This window comes from Globicephala melas, chromosome 12 (genome assembly GCF_963455315.2).
Source record: "Globicephala melas chromosome 12, mGloMel1.2, whole genome shotgun sequence".
Classification (NCBI taxonomy): Eukaryota; Metazoa; Chordata; class Mammalia; order Artiodactyla; family Delphinidae; genus Globicephala; species Globicephala melas.
The window spans coordinates 27,723,913-27,742,482 of record NC_083325.1 but is presented as its reverse complement, the minus strand read 5'-3'; the positions used below and the strand labels follow the sequence as shown (position 1 = coordinate 27,742,482).

Sequence of the window (18,570 nt, the reverse complement as noted above, 5' to 3'; positions counted from 1 at the left end):
TTTGTCGCCCCTGTGCCCTAGCCCACTTCCTATTGGTGGAGAGAAGTGGGGCCGAGGGCTAATTTGTTTTAACTCTTAACTGCAACTGTCGTCCCCGCCCCAACATTTCTCTGATTGGATTCGACTCCGCAGGACCTCGCTGGCTGGGGCGGGGGCGGGAGAACTGCAGGTGGGAGACCCGCAGGACTCGCCTCAGCCGCCGAAAGTCTTGGCCAATCAGCTCGTGAGGTCTCGGCCGGATCCTCCCTGTGGCCGCTTCGCAAGACGACGATTTACCTTCCCCTAGTTGTGTTTTCCTCCTTCCCATCCTCTCTTTGGGAAGGCATTCGTCTAGCGCCCAGGTGGTCTCCGGCGACCCCTGCCTAGTTCTACCGGCGCTTGCGCTCTCATAGTCAGTAGGCTCTGGGGACATAGACTGATGTACACGACCCTCGAGGAAGCGCTGGCCAGTGCCGAGCCAGAAAACGAGCATTGGGGCCAGGTGCCCGCGCCTGTTTATCTACCATTTACTGTACAACTGTGATTTTGGACACCTAACCTCTCAGCCTCAGTTCTCTCATCTGTAAATTGGGCATGATTTCAGTGCCATCGCGATAGCGTTGTGAGGGTTAAATGAGCTCACTTACGTCAAATGCTTACTCAGCAAAAGCCTATTCCGCAGTCAGCGCTCAATAAATATTTGCGTTTATTACATTCCTTGGGCTGGCGTTTGAGGGGAGAAGGGAAATGGAATTAGAGTTAGTGGGCGACGCGGGCCGAGCAAGGATCCTACATGCTCAAAAAGAATGGCACCATCGAAAACCAGCGACTGACTGTTCCTTTACCACCGCTTCTCGTAAGACGGCTGGCGGAAGCCCAGCCTCTGGCCCTTCTAGCTACGCCGACTCTGTGATAGCGAACCATAGAGTGGCGGAAGCGGCCCATCCCCTTCCTCTCCCTTTGCAACGGCTTGGCGAAGCTTCTGGGGGTTTCTCTGGCGCGGAGGATTGTGGGGTTGCTGGGCGGCCCGGGCGCGAGAAGAGGAGCAGCGGGCCACTGAATAGGCTTCCAAAATGATGGTGAGTGGTGTCTTGCGCATCTGGCTCCATCCGCTGCCATCTGGTCAGTAGCTGGCGCCGCCTGGCCGGGGCCGGTCCAGTAGGACCTCCCCCCCCCCCACCGCCCCCGCCAGCCTACTGCCTCGGTCCTTCCCCCGAGCCCTGTCTGTGGGTGATCCCGGCCCGCCGCCGTCTGGTGGGCCCGGGCACGGAGCAGGGGCCCTCGATGAGGGTTGTGGGGGGCTCAGGAGGAGGCTCTGGTCGGCCCCGCTGGGGACTGCAAATCCCAGGGTGCTTCGGGGCCGCGAATCCGCATCGGCCACCCAGTTTTCTGAGCCCCCATAATCATGACCTGGGTTAAATGACTGCGGGTTGATCGTGCATACGCGGTCGAGGCCAGCCTAGGAAGCTCTGGCTGCCCTGGAAAATGCGGATGTGAAGCGGGTGCTTCCTAGAACCTGCAGAGGCAGCATGGGGACCTTATGTTGGGCCGAGCCCAAGGTCTCAACTGTGGTCTCCCACTGCTCCCCGCCTGCTGCTGCGTAAATGGAAACAGACCTCTCGGCTCGTACTTTAATTAACTCACTCGTTCATTAAGCAAACGCATATTTATTACCTACTGAATGTACCAGGCTCTGCTGGTTGTCGGAGGTCCACCTCCTCAGCCAGGAGAATAGGTAGGGCAGATGGGGACGCTGCATCAGAGGTGGGAAGACCCGGCCTCTGAGTCCGACCCTGTCTGCGCCTCCAGATGTGACATTAGGCGGCTTTTCTAGTTGGCCACCTAACTCTGGTTCTCGTTTTCTTAAGTTAGGGAGGTTGGTGAATCCTGGAGTGTCTCTGTAGCCCTCCTCCCCTCCCCGCTTCCACGTTGTCCGTTTTTCCATCTCAGCTGCAGATACCTTACGTGGGTCCCAAAGCACCTCGGTGGTGTCTCCTGAGTTGCTGTTGAACAGGGTCAGCTTTTAAGTGTTTGAAGCGAAACCCTAAGATACTGCTCCCTGTGCACTTGGCAGTTCACTCGTTCATTTTAGCCTCTCAATCCAACTCAGTTCTCTGTTCTTTTCCTGCTTCCTCAGCTTATCCCTGACCTAGTAGATGTCAAACTGACCCTTATGAGGTGTTCATTGTGGCCAAATGCCCTGTGAATCCCGCCTGTACCCAAGATAGAAGGAACCTGGCATTAATCTGTATTCCCTCTCCCTTTCATACCTCTAGTACTGCCTTTTTCAGTCCATCTTCAACGTTACTGTTCCTGAAGTCATCTTCATCTTGTGTGCAGAGGCAGCATAGTAGAGCAGTGGAGAGTAAGGGCTTTGGAGCTACACTGAATGCCTAGGTTCGTAACTAGCTCTGCCACTTACTAGGTGTGTGACTTTGAGCATGGTATTACATTTCTGGCCCTCAGTCTGTTAAAGGGGATTAAATGAATGAATACATATGAAGTGCCCATCAGGTAGTAACACTCAGCATGTTAGCTAGTCTGCTAGGTGGTTGCTTGCCTTTTCGTCCCTGTAATCCACCTTCCTGCCAAGGCTACCATAAGAGTTTTGGTTGGCCTTTAAAGAACTGGGGATCAGAACCAAGATTCTTCTGACTGGTGATAAAACCCTTCACCAAGAGGCTCCAGACCACCACCTTGGGTTTTTCCTGAACTGACATCTTTTCTGTTTCTTTGCTGTATTGACCAATTATAGTTGTCCTTTTGGTGTGTGAAACTTCAGTCACCAAGAATTCTCCTTGCTCTTATTGAATTGGTACTTGATATTCTGGAAGCCTTCTGGGATTGAGAGGTAAAACGGTTCCCCAGAAAGCTCAGTCTTTGGTACAGCCGTACAGAATGTATGCTTGCCTTTGTGGTGTTGAGCACTACATGACTTAGCATATGAACACCTGTTGTTTTATAGAGCGTCAAGCTTAATAATGCTTAATACAAGTTTTTAAGGAGGATGAAGAAGAAGACTATTAAGCTGAAATTACCAAGGCTTCCATGGTACCCTTGGCAGATTACTGGATTCTGCTGTTGTTTCTTTACTTGAGTAAAAATGCGGTTGGAAAGTAACTTAGGGACAGAAGCTGGGCTTTCCATAGCAGTGCTTGCCCCCGGGAAACTGACAGAAGAGGACCCATCCTGATTGACCTGGCTTGGCTCAATCCAGCCCTGCCACCTTTCCCTCCTTAAATGATCTCTGTACCCAGCCTGCCATTTATGTAGGGCCTTTAAAGTGTAGGGAACTTGGGGACAACGTGGTGAGCTGCTTCCAAGCCCTCCTTGCTTTGTACTTAAGAATTTTCAGTGAATTTAGTATCACCGTGATGCCGATGCTTTTCCAAAAATAACTGACTGCCACCTTATTTCATGACTTGTATAAAGCATTTTCAAGTGTAGTTGACCCTTGAAGAACTCGGGGGTTAGGAGGTCTGACTCCACTCAGTTGAAAATTTGCATATGATTTAGTCAGCCCTCCATATCCGGGGTTCCTCTGTATCCGAGGATTCAACCAACCTCAGATAGTGTAATACTGTAGTATTTACTATTGAAAAAACATCCAGGTATAAATGGATCCACACAGTTCAAACCCATGCTCTTCAAGGGTCAGTTGATGTGTAACAGTTGAATTTTCAGCACCAAAAGCTTCTGTATATTGTTTCGTATGTGACCAAATCTAGGCATTCTACACATTGAGATTAGTGTACTCCTTACCTTTGGGAAGCTTGTACTTTAAGATGGATGGCAATATAAACATCGTGCTCAAGAAGGAGCAGGGAGTGTTGGGATCCCCTGTTCCCAATGCTCATGTTAACGGCTGTTGAGAAAATTTGGAAGAATGGAGACTCTGAGGAATTGCTGGCCTAGTGGTAAGCAGGTGGTTTTGGTAGAACGGGGCAGTGTGGCTCTTGTTGGTGGGGGTACAATTTGGAGGTAGAGGGAGAAAAAGTTTATAAAAACATTGGATAAGTTAGCCTTGGAGAGGTGAAAGAATCTGTCAAAGGAAATAGGAAGGGATTAAGACTCAAGTTGGTTTTTGATTTAAAACGTAGGGCTTCATCCGGGGCAGGGTTGGACCAGAGGTGACTTGAGGTTGCCCTGAGGAATGATTTAGCAGGACTGGGAGAAGGTGGGGCCTTTTGGGGGACACAGCTTTCCTGTGAGGAACCCGAAGGAAAGCTGAGAGTATAGAGAAGCCATTTCTTGCCACCAAACCTGGGATTCTACCATGAAAAGGAAGGAATTTTCCTTCCAGTATTCTTTAAAAAAAAAAAAAAAGTAATGTGTGATATGTTTGTTAGAAAAAGTTGAAACAAAACAAAATATCCAAGTGTCAAAACTTTCTTTACTTACCACTCTTACTCATTAGAGTTTGTTGTACATTTTTCCAGCCTGTTTTTATGCATTTGCACATTATATCTTGCCTCTTCTTACCCATTTTCTATAGTTGTTTTTTGTTTTTTTCCCAGTGTAAATTAGACTATGCCATTCCTCTGCTAAAAGCCTTTCCAGGGCTTCCCTTCTTTGTAGGACTAAAATCTAAACTCCTTACGATAGTCTGTAAGTGAGTAGTGACCTGGTTCCTGCCTGCTTCTTCAGCCTCATTCCAGTCTTCCACTTACTCACTACCCTCCAGCTACACTGGCCAAAAGAGTCGAATTTTTAAAGAAACTGCTCAGTTAATGTGGAGTCAGCCTCATGGGTTGCTCGACTTTGTAGTGTGTGAATTCCTGGCTCCTTTTTGTTGGGCTGAAACAGCCCTGTGCTTTCCTATGCCTTCCCTGCTCAGACACCTGAAGTACCCCCTAGGGGTGGACATGGGCAGTGATTTTCAAACTTTATATTGTAACCCACAGGAAAAAATAAATTTCAAAGCATAGCGTAATAGCACTTGCATAACTAACATAACAAAAATGTTGCAACAGTATTTATCCTTAATTTGTTTTATACACATAAAATCAGTCACAAATGCAGGGAAGACTGGGCCTGGTTCATGAGCTCATCTCTGAAGGCACAGGCTTGGATGCAGAGAGAAAGCAGTCTTGTGTGCTAAGCTAAGGAATTACTGTCTGCTAATGGTCACTGGAGCAAAGGTACCTAAGCAGGCGCTTTAAAATAAGCAGATATCCCTGTCTTCCCAGAGTTTCTAAAGCAGTTCCACAGATAAAGCCTCTACGAGAACAGTGACTGTTCTGGAAACCAATGCAAAATAGAGAAAAACTTGTTTAGGGTATCTGGTTGGAGATTAGTCACAAGGAGGCTTTATGGACCCAGCATGAGAGAGGGAAACATTGCTGTACAAATTAGATTTGTTGTCATTTTGTGAGGCGGACAAAGGTGCCATTTGTTTCTCTGCCTAGCCATTTCCCTACACTCCAGCTAAACATCATTGGTAAAGCTGTCTGCCTGGGCATCTCCAGAACAACATCTGAAGCTGTTAGCACCTCATGTTTTGCATCAGTGCCCCATCTACTTCTCTACGATTAAGCTCTAATGCAGATAAATGAATGCTTGCTGGAGGGTGAACACTGAGCATGGCCTGCTTCCTCCTGTGATGTGGCCTAATTCCTTAAAACAGGGAATAAGGTCAGAAGTTGAAAGGGCTATGCTTATGCAGTTGGGCACTGGAGAACACATTATTTGATTTGTTCTTTTTGACTAAATCAGTGCTTCTCAAACCATTTTCTGGCACACCTGCAAGTATGCTATCTCTGGAGGTAGAGGCAGTTTAAGGAATTGATATAGTGGATGGACAGTGGAGGAATGTGGTTTAAAAGGGCCTCCAGATATATTTCTGTTATTGGGGAGATGAGAGCATTTTTCCTCTCCCTCCTTAAGTCTTATGTAATGAATGATTATTTTTTTAAAAAAACCATTCAATTGCTCTTTCTTCTCTAGCCCACACCAGTTATCCTGTTGAAAGAGGGGACTGATAGCTCCCAAGGCATCCCCCAGCTTGTAAGTAACATCAGTGCCTGCCAGGTGATTGCTGAGGCTGTAAGAACTACCCTGGGCCCCCGTGGTATGGACAAGCTCATTGTGGATGGCCGAGGTAAGTCTGCAGAGTTCCTCAGGCCAGTTGCAGAAGAGGAGGCTCCCCCAGAGTGTTTGGGGCTAGCAGAGGTTGGCATTAGAAATCTCACTGCCTTTTTTTTTTTTTGCGGTACGCGGGCCTCTCACTGCTATGGCCTCTCCCGTTGCGGAGCACAGGCTCCGGACGTGCAGGCTCAGCGGCCATGGCTCACGGGCCCAGCCGCTCCATGGCATGTGGGATCTTCCTGGACCGGGGCACGAACCCGTGTCCCCTGCATCGGCAGGAGGACTCCCAACCACTGCGCCACCAGGGAAGCCCAGAAATCTCACTGCTTTTAAGACCTCTGAAGGATTGCTCACTGTGAAGCAGTTTCTTTTCAGACATTGTCCTGAATCCTGAGCCCCCTGGGAATATATGAGAGAAGCCTGGCTCAGGAGCCTGTTGCCTTGTAGAGAGATTTAGCCTAGAAACACTATGGAATCTTCCGGAGTTGCCTGTGGTCACTCCCATTGGATCATGTTGCCAAGACAAATTCCCCCTTATGTTTTAGTGTATTAATTTACAAGTGAAATACTAGGGTATCAACTGTTAAGAATATCTAAATGATTATTCATTCTTATTTTTTAAAATGTTTTCTACATCCAGTAGAGGTGTGCTCTTTGCTCTTCAAGGAAAATCAGGAGTTCATGGTCTTTGGAATGTGTGATTTTAGGTGGCCCTTTTTGCACAGAGCTAACTCTGTAAAAAGATCAGTTCATTCCCACCATGAGCCCCTCTGTCCCATCCCAATAATGTGTATATGGGCTCCAAGTCCAACTAGAAGACAGAATTTAAGAAAAGGTCTTTACATTTTTACTTTGTGTTTGTTCCTTTTAAGGCAAAGCAACAATTTCTAATGATGGGGCCACAATTCTGAAACTCCTTGATGTTGTCCATCCTGCAGCAAAGACTTTAGTGGACATTGCCAAATCCCAAGATGCTGAGGTAGGAAAATCAAGCCTATGTGTTTCAGTGAAACACATGCCTGCTTGCTCCTTTGCTCTCCTTTCTTTAAAAATTTTGATTTTATGTCTAAAATTATAATTTCACAAGTAATTGCTTGCGAAAATATTTAGGTGGAATTAATAGTCTTTTAAAATTCCTGCTGATCCACTGTGTGTGGCTGAGATCTTAAGATCAGGCCTGTGTGCTGTCATTCATTTGAATTGCTCGGTAAATAATTTAACCTCTAATCTCTTGGTTGCCTTATAAGATGGGGCTGGAAACTGTTTCCAGTTTACCTTTCTTTTTAAAAGAAAATATTTTTATGGTGGTAAAATATACGTCGCCTAGAACTTACCATCTTAACGTGTGCAAATCAGTGACATTAACTCGTCTGCCTTTTTCAAAACCATTTCTGACACTGTAGTCTTGATAATAAATGTTGAGAGAGGCAAGTTTGCATTTCAGAGTATTACAGATATGTCCTGAAGTTATATCAAAAGGTCTGTTAGGACCCAGTAGCCTGTAAAACAGTATGGGTTATATAAAATTAAAGTGAGAAGAGTATAGATTTGATTGGTTAATATTTTCAACAAAGGAATACCTTTCTGTTCAGGAATTTGGTGGCTTAAACCCTTCGCCACAGTAACCATTTTTTCTCCCTGAAGTCCCTTATATTATACAGTGGACATAAGTGAATAAAAAATAAGTATCTTCTAAATCAGAGGTTAGCTAGTTTTTTTCAAAAGCTCTTATTCTTAAAAGAGAGAGAGAGAGAGAGAAAGCTCTTATTCTTTTCCTCCTTCATTAAAAATAAGGTTTAGATCCTATCATAGAAAATAGCTATGTAAGAAAGATTAGCAGACTAGTGATCTGCTAATTCCAAATAGTGTTTAAAATAAAAAGGACCTTAGCTGGTCCTTAGAGGTTTGTTTTGTAAACTCCTGTAGTATTTTGTGCTCCTTAAAGAATATTTATCTCATACCTCTTGCTACTATGGTTATTTGTGACATGTGAGCATTGTATTATAAGCATCTCTGGAACTGTCTTACTCATCATGGTATCTTGTCCGTAATAAATAAGTTCTTGGCTAATATACATATATGATTTCATATTCTGGGGAAATTTGTCCAAATCAGCTCTCTTTGGAGAATGGCCTGGCTGGGGAATTAATTTTGTGGCCCAGGACCATTTGATGGGATGAGTACCTATCCACCAACACCTTTCTTCTACTTGTTGCAAAAAGCTGTGCTTCCCAGAAAAGGCTTAATATCCATTTAAACAGTCCCCAGTTTAAATGGGTAGATTGCTTAAAAAGTGGAGTTTTGGAGCTTTATCCCTGAACGTGAGAAAACGTGAATTTACTGTCATCCTCTTCCAGGTCGGTGATGGCACCACCTCAGTGACCCTGCTGGCTGCAGAGTTTCTGAAGCAGGTGAAACCCTATGTGGAGGAAGGTTTGCACCCACAGATCATCATCCGAGCTTTCCGCACTGCCACTCAGTTGGTATGGGAGTGCTGGTGAACTTGGGCGCTTTGGGCACCTTTGTATTTCTCTTAGGATACTATCTTTATTGGGGTGTGGAGGGACTGGGAACAAGGTTCCTTGGACATTTTCTGAATTCTGCTGCCTAGGAATCTCAGTTCTACCATTCAGTAGCTTTGACTAGGTATATTACTTAATCTCTTTAAGCCTCAGGTTTCCTGATAGACTATGATAATAAGCTCTTGGTGAGAGCTGTTTTTGTTTTTATCAAGTACTTCATGGCACATCTTGAGACCTTGCTTTTATTGACCTTTGACTTTCATTCTGTAACCTGGGGTAAGTCAGTTCCTCTATGCCTTACTTTGTCTCGTTACTATCTCTGTTTTGGGGTGGTGGCATTAAAACGAAATCATACATGAGAAGTAAGTATGAACGGATATCTTTTGAAAAAGATGGCTTTGAAAAGATACCATGTTTAACGTACAAATATGTGTATCGTATATAACATACCTAATTAATATATAAAGTGCTAAAAGTTGTCACAGGTGCTGTTTGTAAGCCAGAAAATTTGGCCTAATTTAGTGTCGTAGTGTGTTTCCATTCATTTGTTTTAGTGTGTTACCTGCAGATCCAGAGCTGAATCCTGATGTACCCTGATGATTCTTCAGAACTATACCTACTCTACATTTCTAACTTTGGGCATTTTCTAAACTATAGAGATTTATATTTTTCTGGGCAGCTACAAGACTTAGAAATGTTGTTTCAGCTGTGGAGTAGAAATGCTTGAGATTTGGGAGCAGACAGATTAGGGACTAGCAGGAGCGATTGGGACGCACTTCTCCAGTTTGTCTTGAGCATGAGAGACTCACCCAGCTTGTGTTCTTGGCAGGCGGTTAACAAGATCAAAGAGATTGCCGTCACTGTGAAGAAGGAAGATAAAGTGTAAGTTTGCAGTGAACTTTGTCAGACCGTTGACTTCCGTGGCCAAATTGAATGGAGAAGCAAGTGGAATCCCTGCATGGCCTGGGGCTATTTGGCTCTTGCTAGACCTCTGGCTGTGCCCCAGCCCATGCATTACAAAAGAGGCTGTAGGTTGTAGTTTAAAAGCTATCACTCATAAGGTCTTTGACTGCAAGTCACCGGCTGTCACTGATAATCTGCCCTAAAGATACAGAAGATGAAATTGTTGAGGGCTGAGTTTAGAGACTAGAACAGAAACTATCTCCACATTGCAGTAGAGTCAGGTAAGAGGGGCTTTCAAGGCCTGATGCAGGTCCCACCCTTGTGTCCCAGGGAGCAGAGGAAGCTGCTAGAGAAATGTGCCGTGACTGCTCTGAGCTCCAAGCTGATCTCCCAGCAGAAAGCCTTCTTCGCTAAGATGGTGGTGGATGCGGTGATGATGCTCGATGACTTGCTGCAGCTTAAAATGATTGGAATCAAGAAGGTTCAGGGTGGAGCCCTAGAGGTGAGCCTGCTGTGGCCTCCCTAGGAGGCTCTTGCTTTCACATTGACCCTTCAGACAGCTTGGTGTAGGAGAGCACACGGTACAGGAACAGAGAGAATGCATGTTGGGCTGGAAGGCAGACTGGAGCTGTTCCCCATACTGCTGCTACAGGCTTCTCCTGTAGGTGCATTTTGTAACCTCTGCAGACCTATATTTACTTGTCAGCAGAATGGAAGATTGAACTGGCTGATTTTAAGAATCTCATTGTTAATGTGGGAGGGGGATAGGGCTAGCTCTGATAAATTATCTAAAACCCTCAATAAATATATGAGAAGTACATTTCAGTCCATTCTTCTCCAAGTGATATGGCCAACCTCTCCCTTCTTTTATTCATTAATTTTGAATAGATAATACATAATTCAAACTGTTTAGAATTCCTAAAGGAAAAAACAAATGTCCCCTACACCACTCCTGCCCCAGATACAGCCACCAGTTAACTGTGTGTGTGTGTGTGTGTGTGTGTGTGTGTGTGTGTCCCCGTGTCCCTGTCCATGTCCTTCTTCTTCCAGAAGTACTCTGCATCTCTAAGTACAAATGTAAATATTGTTTTCTTAAACAACTGCTCACTTGTAATACATAGTGTTCTGCAACTTGCTTTTGTCTACTTAACATATTTTTTCACTTATTTAAATTTAAATAGAGACATGTTGGCTAGTGGCCACTATATTGCACAGCATAACTATAACTTTTTTCTTTTTTAACACAGAAGTATCTTTCTGGAAACCTTCTTTAATGTTGGTGTCTCCATGTTGGACCTTTCTAGTCTTTGGCCTGCTCTACTTCTAACTTTACTCTTCCTTGGTGACCTCAGCCTGAGGTGATTTGGACAGGACAAGACCTGCTTGAAATATTATATCCTGGCCCTTTACTTTTTGTTCTTTGAAGTCTTTGGAGGGACTTCTACCCCTCCAAATTGCATTTCATTCTGTCCACCTCCCTCTTCCTCCTGTCATGGCACATGTCAGTGGGATGAGGTTCTCTTTATATAATAAAGCTGTGAGGAATCTGGAGGTCATCTGAGCCATTCCCCATCTTCAGCCCCCACTACCACTCATGTTTCCGCCCATTCTTTGCATCATGGCTTGCCGACTTTGTCTTTACACACTGCTTTGATAGCAATATTCCATTTTCTCCTGGGCCTTCCTACTCCCGTAAACCCTTGAGATTAGACTGGCATTCACTAAACTAGGGGTCAGAACTAATCTTATCTGGTGAGAAAGCCAGGGGCTCCAAGCCACACGTATGTTCTTCAGACTGTCCCACATCTCTTAAATGCATGTAAAACCTTTAACACAATACTTGACACACAATTCAGTAAATGGTGGTAGTAATTATTTACTTGTTCTCAGGATTAACTGAAAACTTCCTGATATATATCTTCAGCCTTTACCTCTCTCTTGAGCTTCACACTCCTGGATCTCACTGCTACTGAACTCATTATCTCATCCTCCAAACCTGTAATATTTTCTGTATTCCTTGACATAGCTGCTATCACCACCATTATTCAGTCACTCAACCCAGAAGTCTAGGGTCATCCTTAAAAATATTTCCAATTCCCCCCAACCTGTTGATCACTGTTGTTTCATTTTACCTACCAATCTGTTGTTTCCTAAATCTGTCTCTTTTACTAGACCATTGTCCTGGTAGTGGTCACTCTTCCTCCAGTCTTGCATCCCCTAAGTCCATTCTATTTTTTGTTGCAGCGTGAAGTTCCCCAGTTTACACTCTGTGTGTAAAGCATTTTGGGGTTCCACATTGTGTACAGGATAAGAGTCAGGCCTTAGCAGAGCCTTTAAGATTCTCCTAAACTGGTCCCTGTCCTCTTATTTTGTATTCCAGCAACTGCAGGTAGCTTTTCATCCCGATTGCACCACACTGCCTCTGTCTTTTGGGAACATCTCTTTCTTTTTTCTGTTTGACTAATTTCTGCTTATCCATCTTGATTCAGCTCAGGCATCACCCCCTTTAGGAGGCTGTGGATTTGAATGATGTAGCAATCTGTTTCACCGATAGGCTACAGTATTATAGACTAGTATTGTAGATTAGCACTAGCAGAGAACATATAGGTCGTTGAACTGAATACACTATTTAAAAAATTTATTTTTTTGACGTATAGTTGATTTACAGTGTTGTGTTAATTTCTGCTGTACAACAAAGTGATTCAGTTATACATATATATGTATATATTCTTTTTCATACTCTTTTCTGTTATGGTTTACCACAGGATACTGGATATAGTTTCCTGTGCTATATAGTAGGACCTTGTTGTTTATCCATTCTATATATAATAGTTTGCATCTGCTAATCCCAAATTCCCAATGCATCCTCCCCCTTGGCAGCCACAAGTCTGTTTTCCATGTTTGTGAGTGTTTCTGTTTCATAGATGAGTTCATTTGTGTCATATTTTAGATTCCACATGTAAGTGATATCATATGGTATTTGTCTTTCTCTTTCTGACTTACTTCACTTACTGAATACACCCTTCTTTACAGAGTGGGAAATGACTAGGTTTTTTAGTAAGAAAGAGATCTGAGATTTGAACCTGTCTTCTGATACTGCTGAAGCCACTCCCAAGTGCAACATGCTTTCTATTATGCCCTGCTATTAAATCCACCCCACAGCAAGCTCTGTTATGGAACAAGTGGTATTAGTTCATATTTTGAGGGATCAAGATGGGAATAGCCACAATGATAGCTTGGGAACTGCAGGAAATTTCTGACCCTTAGGACCTTTTGTTTTCATCTCCTGGAAGGAGGAAGCACCTAAGCTACAGCACACAGGTATGTGTGTGCAGTACAGGTAGGGAGGGGTATGTGTACGTATGTGTAGAAGACTGGGAGGTGGGGAGTTGGGATCAAAGTTCATCCCTTGGCACCCGCTTTGGAAGTCAGTCTCAGAGAACAGCCCAAACAGGCCTTTACCATGCTTAGTCTCTGCAAGCAAACTGGTTTTCCTTATACTGAAGACACAACCAAAATATGCTCTGTATTTTTCCTAGCTTTTAGGATGATGGAAAAACTTTGTTACAACAGTGAAATAAAAACATGGTTAACTCTTTCAGGTTCACAGAAATGGACACGCATTATTAGTCCAGCACACCACTAACTTGATTTCATTTCGTGCCAGTACTGAACTGTTGAACTGTTTGTTTTTTTAAACAGGAGTCCCAGCTTGTAGCTGGTGTTGCATTCAAGAAGACTTTCTCTTATGCTGGGTTTGAAATGCAACCCAAAAAGTACCATAATCCAATGATTGCCCTTTTAAATGTTGAGCTCGAGCTGAAAGCTGAGAAGGATAATGCGGAAATCAGAGTCCACACAGTTGAGGTAGGCCCTACCAGCTGGCAGTGGCATGGAAATGGGCAACATTCTGGGCCATAGCCTTGGGCCTTTGTGGCCATCTTGGGCTTAGCTTTGTTTCTCAGGTACCTTATGGGCTCCTTTCTCCTCCTATCCCCCTAAATATTAATGTCTAAATACTGGGTCCACTTCTTTTCTCACTCTATGCTCTCTCTCAGTGACCTGGACCTGAGGAGGTTTGGATAGGGCAAACATGCTGAAATACTATCCTCTGGCCCCAGGGAAGGGGCTTGCAGGGGCCTCTCAGCTATATAGTGAGCCCAGTATTTTGATTCCTCTTATTTGGGCAGATGTGAACTCTGCCTTTTCTATACTGGGTCCCGTGTTGCAGGGACAGGTGTGCTCCCAACATTGATATCACCAAGGCTGTCTCTGGAGGTAGCAGTGTCACCCAGCTGTAAGCAAGTATTCTTGGAAAATGTATCCCCAACACAGAATGGCCTTTGGGGGAAAGGGTCTTGTCATTGGTAACTCCATGGGTGCAGTGCCTCAGAGGAGCTAGAACTTAGCCGGGCTAAAGTAGGTCTCGCACCGTAGCAAGTGCTAGCTCTGGAGTAGCTCCTAGTCCTGGGGTTACTTTCTGCCTTTGTGTTTGAAAGTTTTAGGTGACTCTTACGTTACCTTATAGGGTCCTTGTATATTTGGACTGAGAGGAGGCTCTTCTGTTTATCCGTTAATTCCCAAACAAATCAGTATATTTTAGTTGGCAGGGGTGTGTTATATTTTAACATACCACATAGGCTAACCTCCACTCCAAAGCACCCTCATCCTTTTCTGGGTCTCTTCAGGATTATCAGGCAATCGTTGATGCTGAATGGAACATTCTTTATGACAAGTTAGAGAGGATCCATCACTCCGGAGCCAAAGTCGTCTTGTCCAAACTCCCCATTGGGGACGTGGCCACCCAATACTTTGCTGACAGGGACATGTTCTGTGCTGGCCGAGTGCCGGAGGAGGACCTGAAGAGGACAATGATGGTAACCAAACTTTCACAGGCTGCTTCTTGGTCTTTGTGGCCCCAGGGGGGTTTTCACTTACCCCTGGTGTACTGGAGTGATTGGTATGTGAATCTAGACCTGTCTTCTTAACTCTTTTTGCCATGAAACACTCCAGTTCCAGTGTGTATATGCTCGGTATACAAGAGTTAATCTAACCAAACAAGTCAGGGAAGCTGATTTGTAAGGAAACCTAGCAGTAGGGCTATGATTAGCTGGCTAAACTCCAGGCTGGATGCTTCCGGCCAGGTTTCCTCCCTTTCTTCTTGAGCATCTCACCAAAGATGTTTCAGGTCTAAAGCACTGACCCTGACTTCAGTCGCTGGGCCCAAAGCACCCTAGTTTAGGGGAGGGGGTATTGGGTGAAACAAAGGGTCACCATCTCCTTTTAACCAGGCTTGTTTGCCCTTCATGTGTCTTAGTTCTGTTTTGTTTTCTCCTCTTCCAGAGGGAGCCTGGAGGTCAAGGGTGAGAGTGGGTCATCCAGTGAGGAGAGCTCCGGGGCACCATGGCAGTCTAACATGGGAATTGGCTTTAAGACTAAGTGGCAGGAAGCTCACTTCTGGCCTCGTGTGAGCCTTCACTGCTAGATGATGTTGTCTTGTGTTCCTCAGGCTTGTGGAGGCTCCATCCAGACCAGTGTGAACGCTCTGTCATCAGATGTTCTGGGCCGCTGCCAGCTCTTTGAAGAGACCCAGATTGGAGGCGAGAGGTGAGCAGTAGTCCTGGGCTCCCTGTTTGCTTAGCTCACGAGACTTGCCTGATGGCCTTCTGCCATCTTTGGGGTGTGCTGTATGTATAGCACATGCTATTATTCTCTTCTGAGGTCTTATATCTCATGGGGCATAAAGAGCTCAGATATAGAGAGTGTTTTGGGAGGGAAGAAGATCAAGTTGGGTCTAAAGTCTGATTCCACATCTTTTATGCCCCTGTGGTACAACCAAGCCCCTGTGGTACCTTCCCAAGAACATGTCTTTAAGAGTGGGCTTGGAGAACCTTAGTGAGGAACAGAAGAGCAGCTGCTGAGTGTTGGGAGGACTTGGTAAGGTTCGAACACAGCAGGTTGGCAGCAGAAAGGAGTTCACAAATATGATTTGACCCTGGGTGTAGGTACAATTTCTTCAAAGGCTGCCCCAAGGCCAAGACTTGTACTATCATTCTCCGTGGTGGCGCTGAGCAGTTTATGGAGGAGACAGAGCGGTCCCTGCACGACGCCATCATGATTGTCAGAAGGGCCATCAAGGTACTAGGCTGGGAGCTTCCAGCCTGCACAGCTCACTCTGCCTCTTGAGCTGATGAGACCCTGGATTTGTGTGGTGATTCCTTCTCTGTATAACTTGTGTCCTTCCATGTGGGGCATGTGGGCCCTGATTCGTCTCACAGATGATAAAGAAACAGCCTCAGTCTCTCAAAATAAGTCATGCTGCCTTAAAAGCTAAGACTTGTTCTTGGGAGCAGCTGTGGAGCTGATAGAGTCAGCCATCCCAGGGATTGTGCCAGTGCCCTCAAGCTACAGGTGACCTTGAAGATGGTCAGAAACCATAAGGTTCACCAGATTGAAGTTGGGATGTGCTAGACAAGGTCCATGTCTGGGCTTCCTGGGGCTTGGGCTGAGGGAGGGAATGTGGAACCAGCCCTCTTTCTGGGCTGGAGGGCCTATTGACTGAACGGCCTAATTTGGCCAGGGCTGGAGCTTAGACCTGGGGACCCCTTGCATTTAGTGGTGGGTCTGGTCTCTGCAGAATGATTCAGTGGTGGCTGGTGGCGGCGCCATTGAGATGGAGCTCTCCAAGTACCTGCGAGATTACTCAAGGACCATTCCAGGAAAACAGCAGCTATTGATTGGGGCCTATGCCAAGGCATTGGAAATTATCCCACGCCAGCTGTGTGACAACGCTGGCTTTGATGCCACAAACATCCTCAACAAGCTGCGGGCTCGGCACGCCCAGGTGGGTTATTCCTCTCCTCCGGGTCCAGGGACTGGGTGGACGGGGCTAGATTCTGAGTGTGTGTTGTGCTTACTCAAGCTCTGTGTGGTCAGCCCAGGTGATAGTGCTGGAACCAAACCCAGTACCAACTGCCTGCCTCCTCTGAGGTCAGAAGGAAAGACCAGTGCTGGGACTGGTGGTTCCAGGGTTTGTTCAGTGCTTCTTCCAAGAGTCTGATCACTCCTCACGGTGCCGTGAGGGGAACCAAAGGAACCCTGTGGCCTTCTGCCTGGAAGCACATACCATGTGTACTGGGTTCCTTGGTGGTGAAGCACTCCAGGGCCCTGCTGACAGCAGTCCAGCCATGGCTCTACCACTTCCAAGTTGTGATCTCTCTGAGAATTTAATTTGTTCATCTGCTGTTTAGCAAATACTCATTTAGAGATGTTTCTTAAATGCTGTCTGTTAAATGCTCAGTGCGGTGACAGCAGCATTAAGTGAGTGACTTAGTTTCTGACTTGTGTTAGAACTTTAAGTAAGTCACTCTCTGCGTCTGTTTCCTTGTCTGTAAAATCGGGACTAATGGAAGCAGTGAGATGATGAAATGAGATAAGGGATTGGAAAGTGTTCCTCTTGAAAAGCCTGGTTTGACATACACAGTCCTCAGGTGACCTGAGGATGGGGCCTCCCTAAAAGCCAGCAGCTTGCCTGGGAGAGGGCCCGGAGGTCTTCTGTGGTCAGCACTTCTCAGGTTGGGGGTGGGGGAGGGGTGGGAAGAGGCTTCCAGGCTCCTGTTGTAATGCCACCTTCCTCAGGGAGATGCCAGCGGGTTCAGAGAACCTGAAGATTCCTAACAATCCGAGTCGTTCAGAGGGTGTGCAAGAAGAAATTTGAGAGCAGTTCCATATCACTTTCCCTCTTTTTCTGCTCTTTCAGGGGGGCATGTGGTATGGCGTGGACATCAACAATGAGGACATTGCTGACAACTTTGAGGCCTTCGTGTGGGAGCCAGCTATGGTGCGGATCAATGCCCTGACTGCAGCCTCTGAGGCTGCGTGCCTTATTGTGTCCGTAGATGAAACCATCAAGAACCCTCGCTCCACAGTGGATGTTCCCCCAGCTGCTGGCCGGGGCCGAGGTCGTGGCCACCCCCATTGAGAGGCACCCCAGCTCTCACTGCAGGCTGCCTGCAGGCTGTGCTCACTCTGTCTTGGTGAAATGGTATTACAAGGAAGGGGTAGTATTTGGCCCACTCTCTTCTCACTGGAGGTTATTTAAATAAAACTTAAAAGACTTAGAATTCATTTTGCAGATTATTTGGGCACAGGAGTTGTACTCATACATGTCTGGACTGCAGCTCACAATTGTAGCTTTATATGTACTCACCCAACAGGTAGAAAAGAGAAAATCATCTTCCCTCTTGGGCTGAGTCCTTCACAGCCTCTAGTCATTGTTGGGCAGAGTGTAGGTCCACTCTGCCAGGGGAGGAGGAGCTCCACCTGAGTAGCCCCTGTCTGGAAGTTTAGCTTTGGTTGTTTTCTCAGTCCTAGCAGTGGCTGGGAGGTGTGGAGTTGCTTCCTTTTCTTCTGACATCACCTTACATAGCCCTGGCCTCGCCTGGCTCTGCTGCCAGGGTTTCTCTGGGTTTGAGTTAAATGCATTACATTACCTTGTCTACCCCCTTCTACTTCCGTATTCTTTTGGCTCAGTCTTTTCATCCCTCTTTTTCAAGATCTTGAGGTTGAGGGCTTTCGGAGGAATGTTTCAGAGAGGACAGATCCTTTCTAAAGTCTTGTGACTTCTTAGAAGTAAGTCCATTGAGGAGGAGGCTGAAGGAGCCACCCGGTCTTCTCAGTTCGGCCACCAGTGGTCCTTTCTGCTTTCTTCTGACCAGAGGAAGTTTAGAACAACCAGCACAGATAAAATCAGCAGTCTGACTGCCTCCTTGTTTATTGCTAGTTCTGAGAGTTGGCCTGCAGCTACCTGTAATTAATAGGAAGCTTCTGCTCCCTAAATCTGGGAAGTGATTTTTTAAAAAATCTCTTGAGTTCCAGCCAAGTCAGATGAACTCAAAAGCAGAATGGGGGTGGTGGCAGGTCCAGACTTCGGAGTTTGGCATCCCTCCTAACTTGATTGTCTGTAAGTAAATTTTTTTCAGCTCTTCTACCTGTATAACGGTAATAGCTGACTCAGAGTTGTGGGGATAAGTTCTCCTCTACTTGTTTGATGCTAGAGCCACACACAGTTTAAGCCTAA

General features: G+C 45.8%; 1 protein-coding gene across 1 annotated transcript; it reads left to right on the top strand.

Annotated features, from left to right (window-relative positions):
* Nucleotides 1-902: 902 nt before the first annotated feature.
* On the top strand, nucleotides 903-17,614 carry CCT7 (chaperonin containing TCP1 subunit 7). The gene is made up of 12 exons (XM_030877563.2): nucleotides 903-1,058; nucleotides 5,926-6,079; nucleotides 6,939-7,045; nucleotides 8,424-8,549; nucleotides 9,418-9,470; nucleotides 9,822-9,993; nucleotides 13,194-13,358; nucleotides 14,180-14,368; nucleotides 15,001-15,098; nucleotides 15,497-15,629; nucleotides 16,129-16,335; nucleotides 17,251-17,614. Exons 1-12 carry the CDS (start codon nucleotides 1,053-1,055, stop codon nucleotides 17,470-17,472), a joined length of 1,632 nt encoding a protein of 543 aa, XP_030733423.2. The 5' UTR covers nucleotides 903-1,052; the 3' UTR covers nucleotides 17,473-17,614.
* Nucleotides 17,615-18,570: the final 956 nt, after the last annotated feature.

Coding starts and splice junctions, on each gene's coding strand:
- CCT7 (XM_030877563.2), top strand. Junction 6,080..6,938: donor GCTCATTGTGGATGGCCGAG/GTAAGTCTGCAG, acceptor GTTCCTTTTAAG/GCAAAGCAACAATTTCTAAT. Junction 13,359..14,179: donor TCAGAGTCCACACAGTTGAG/GTAGGCCCTACC, acceptor GGGTCTCTTCAG/GATTATCAGGCAATCGTTGA.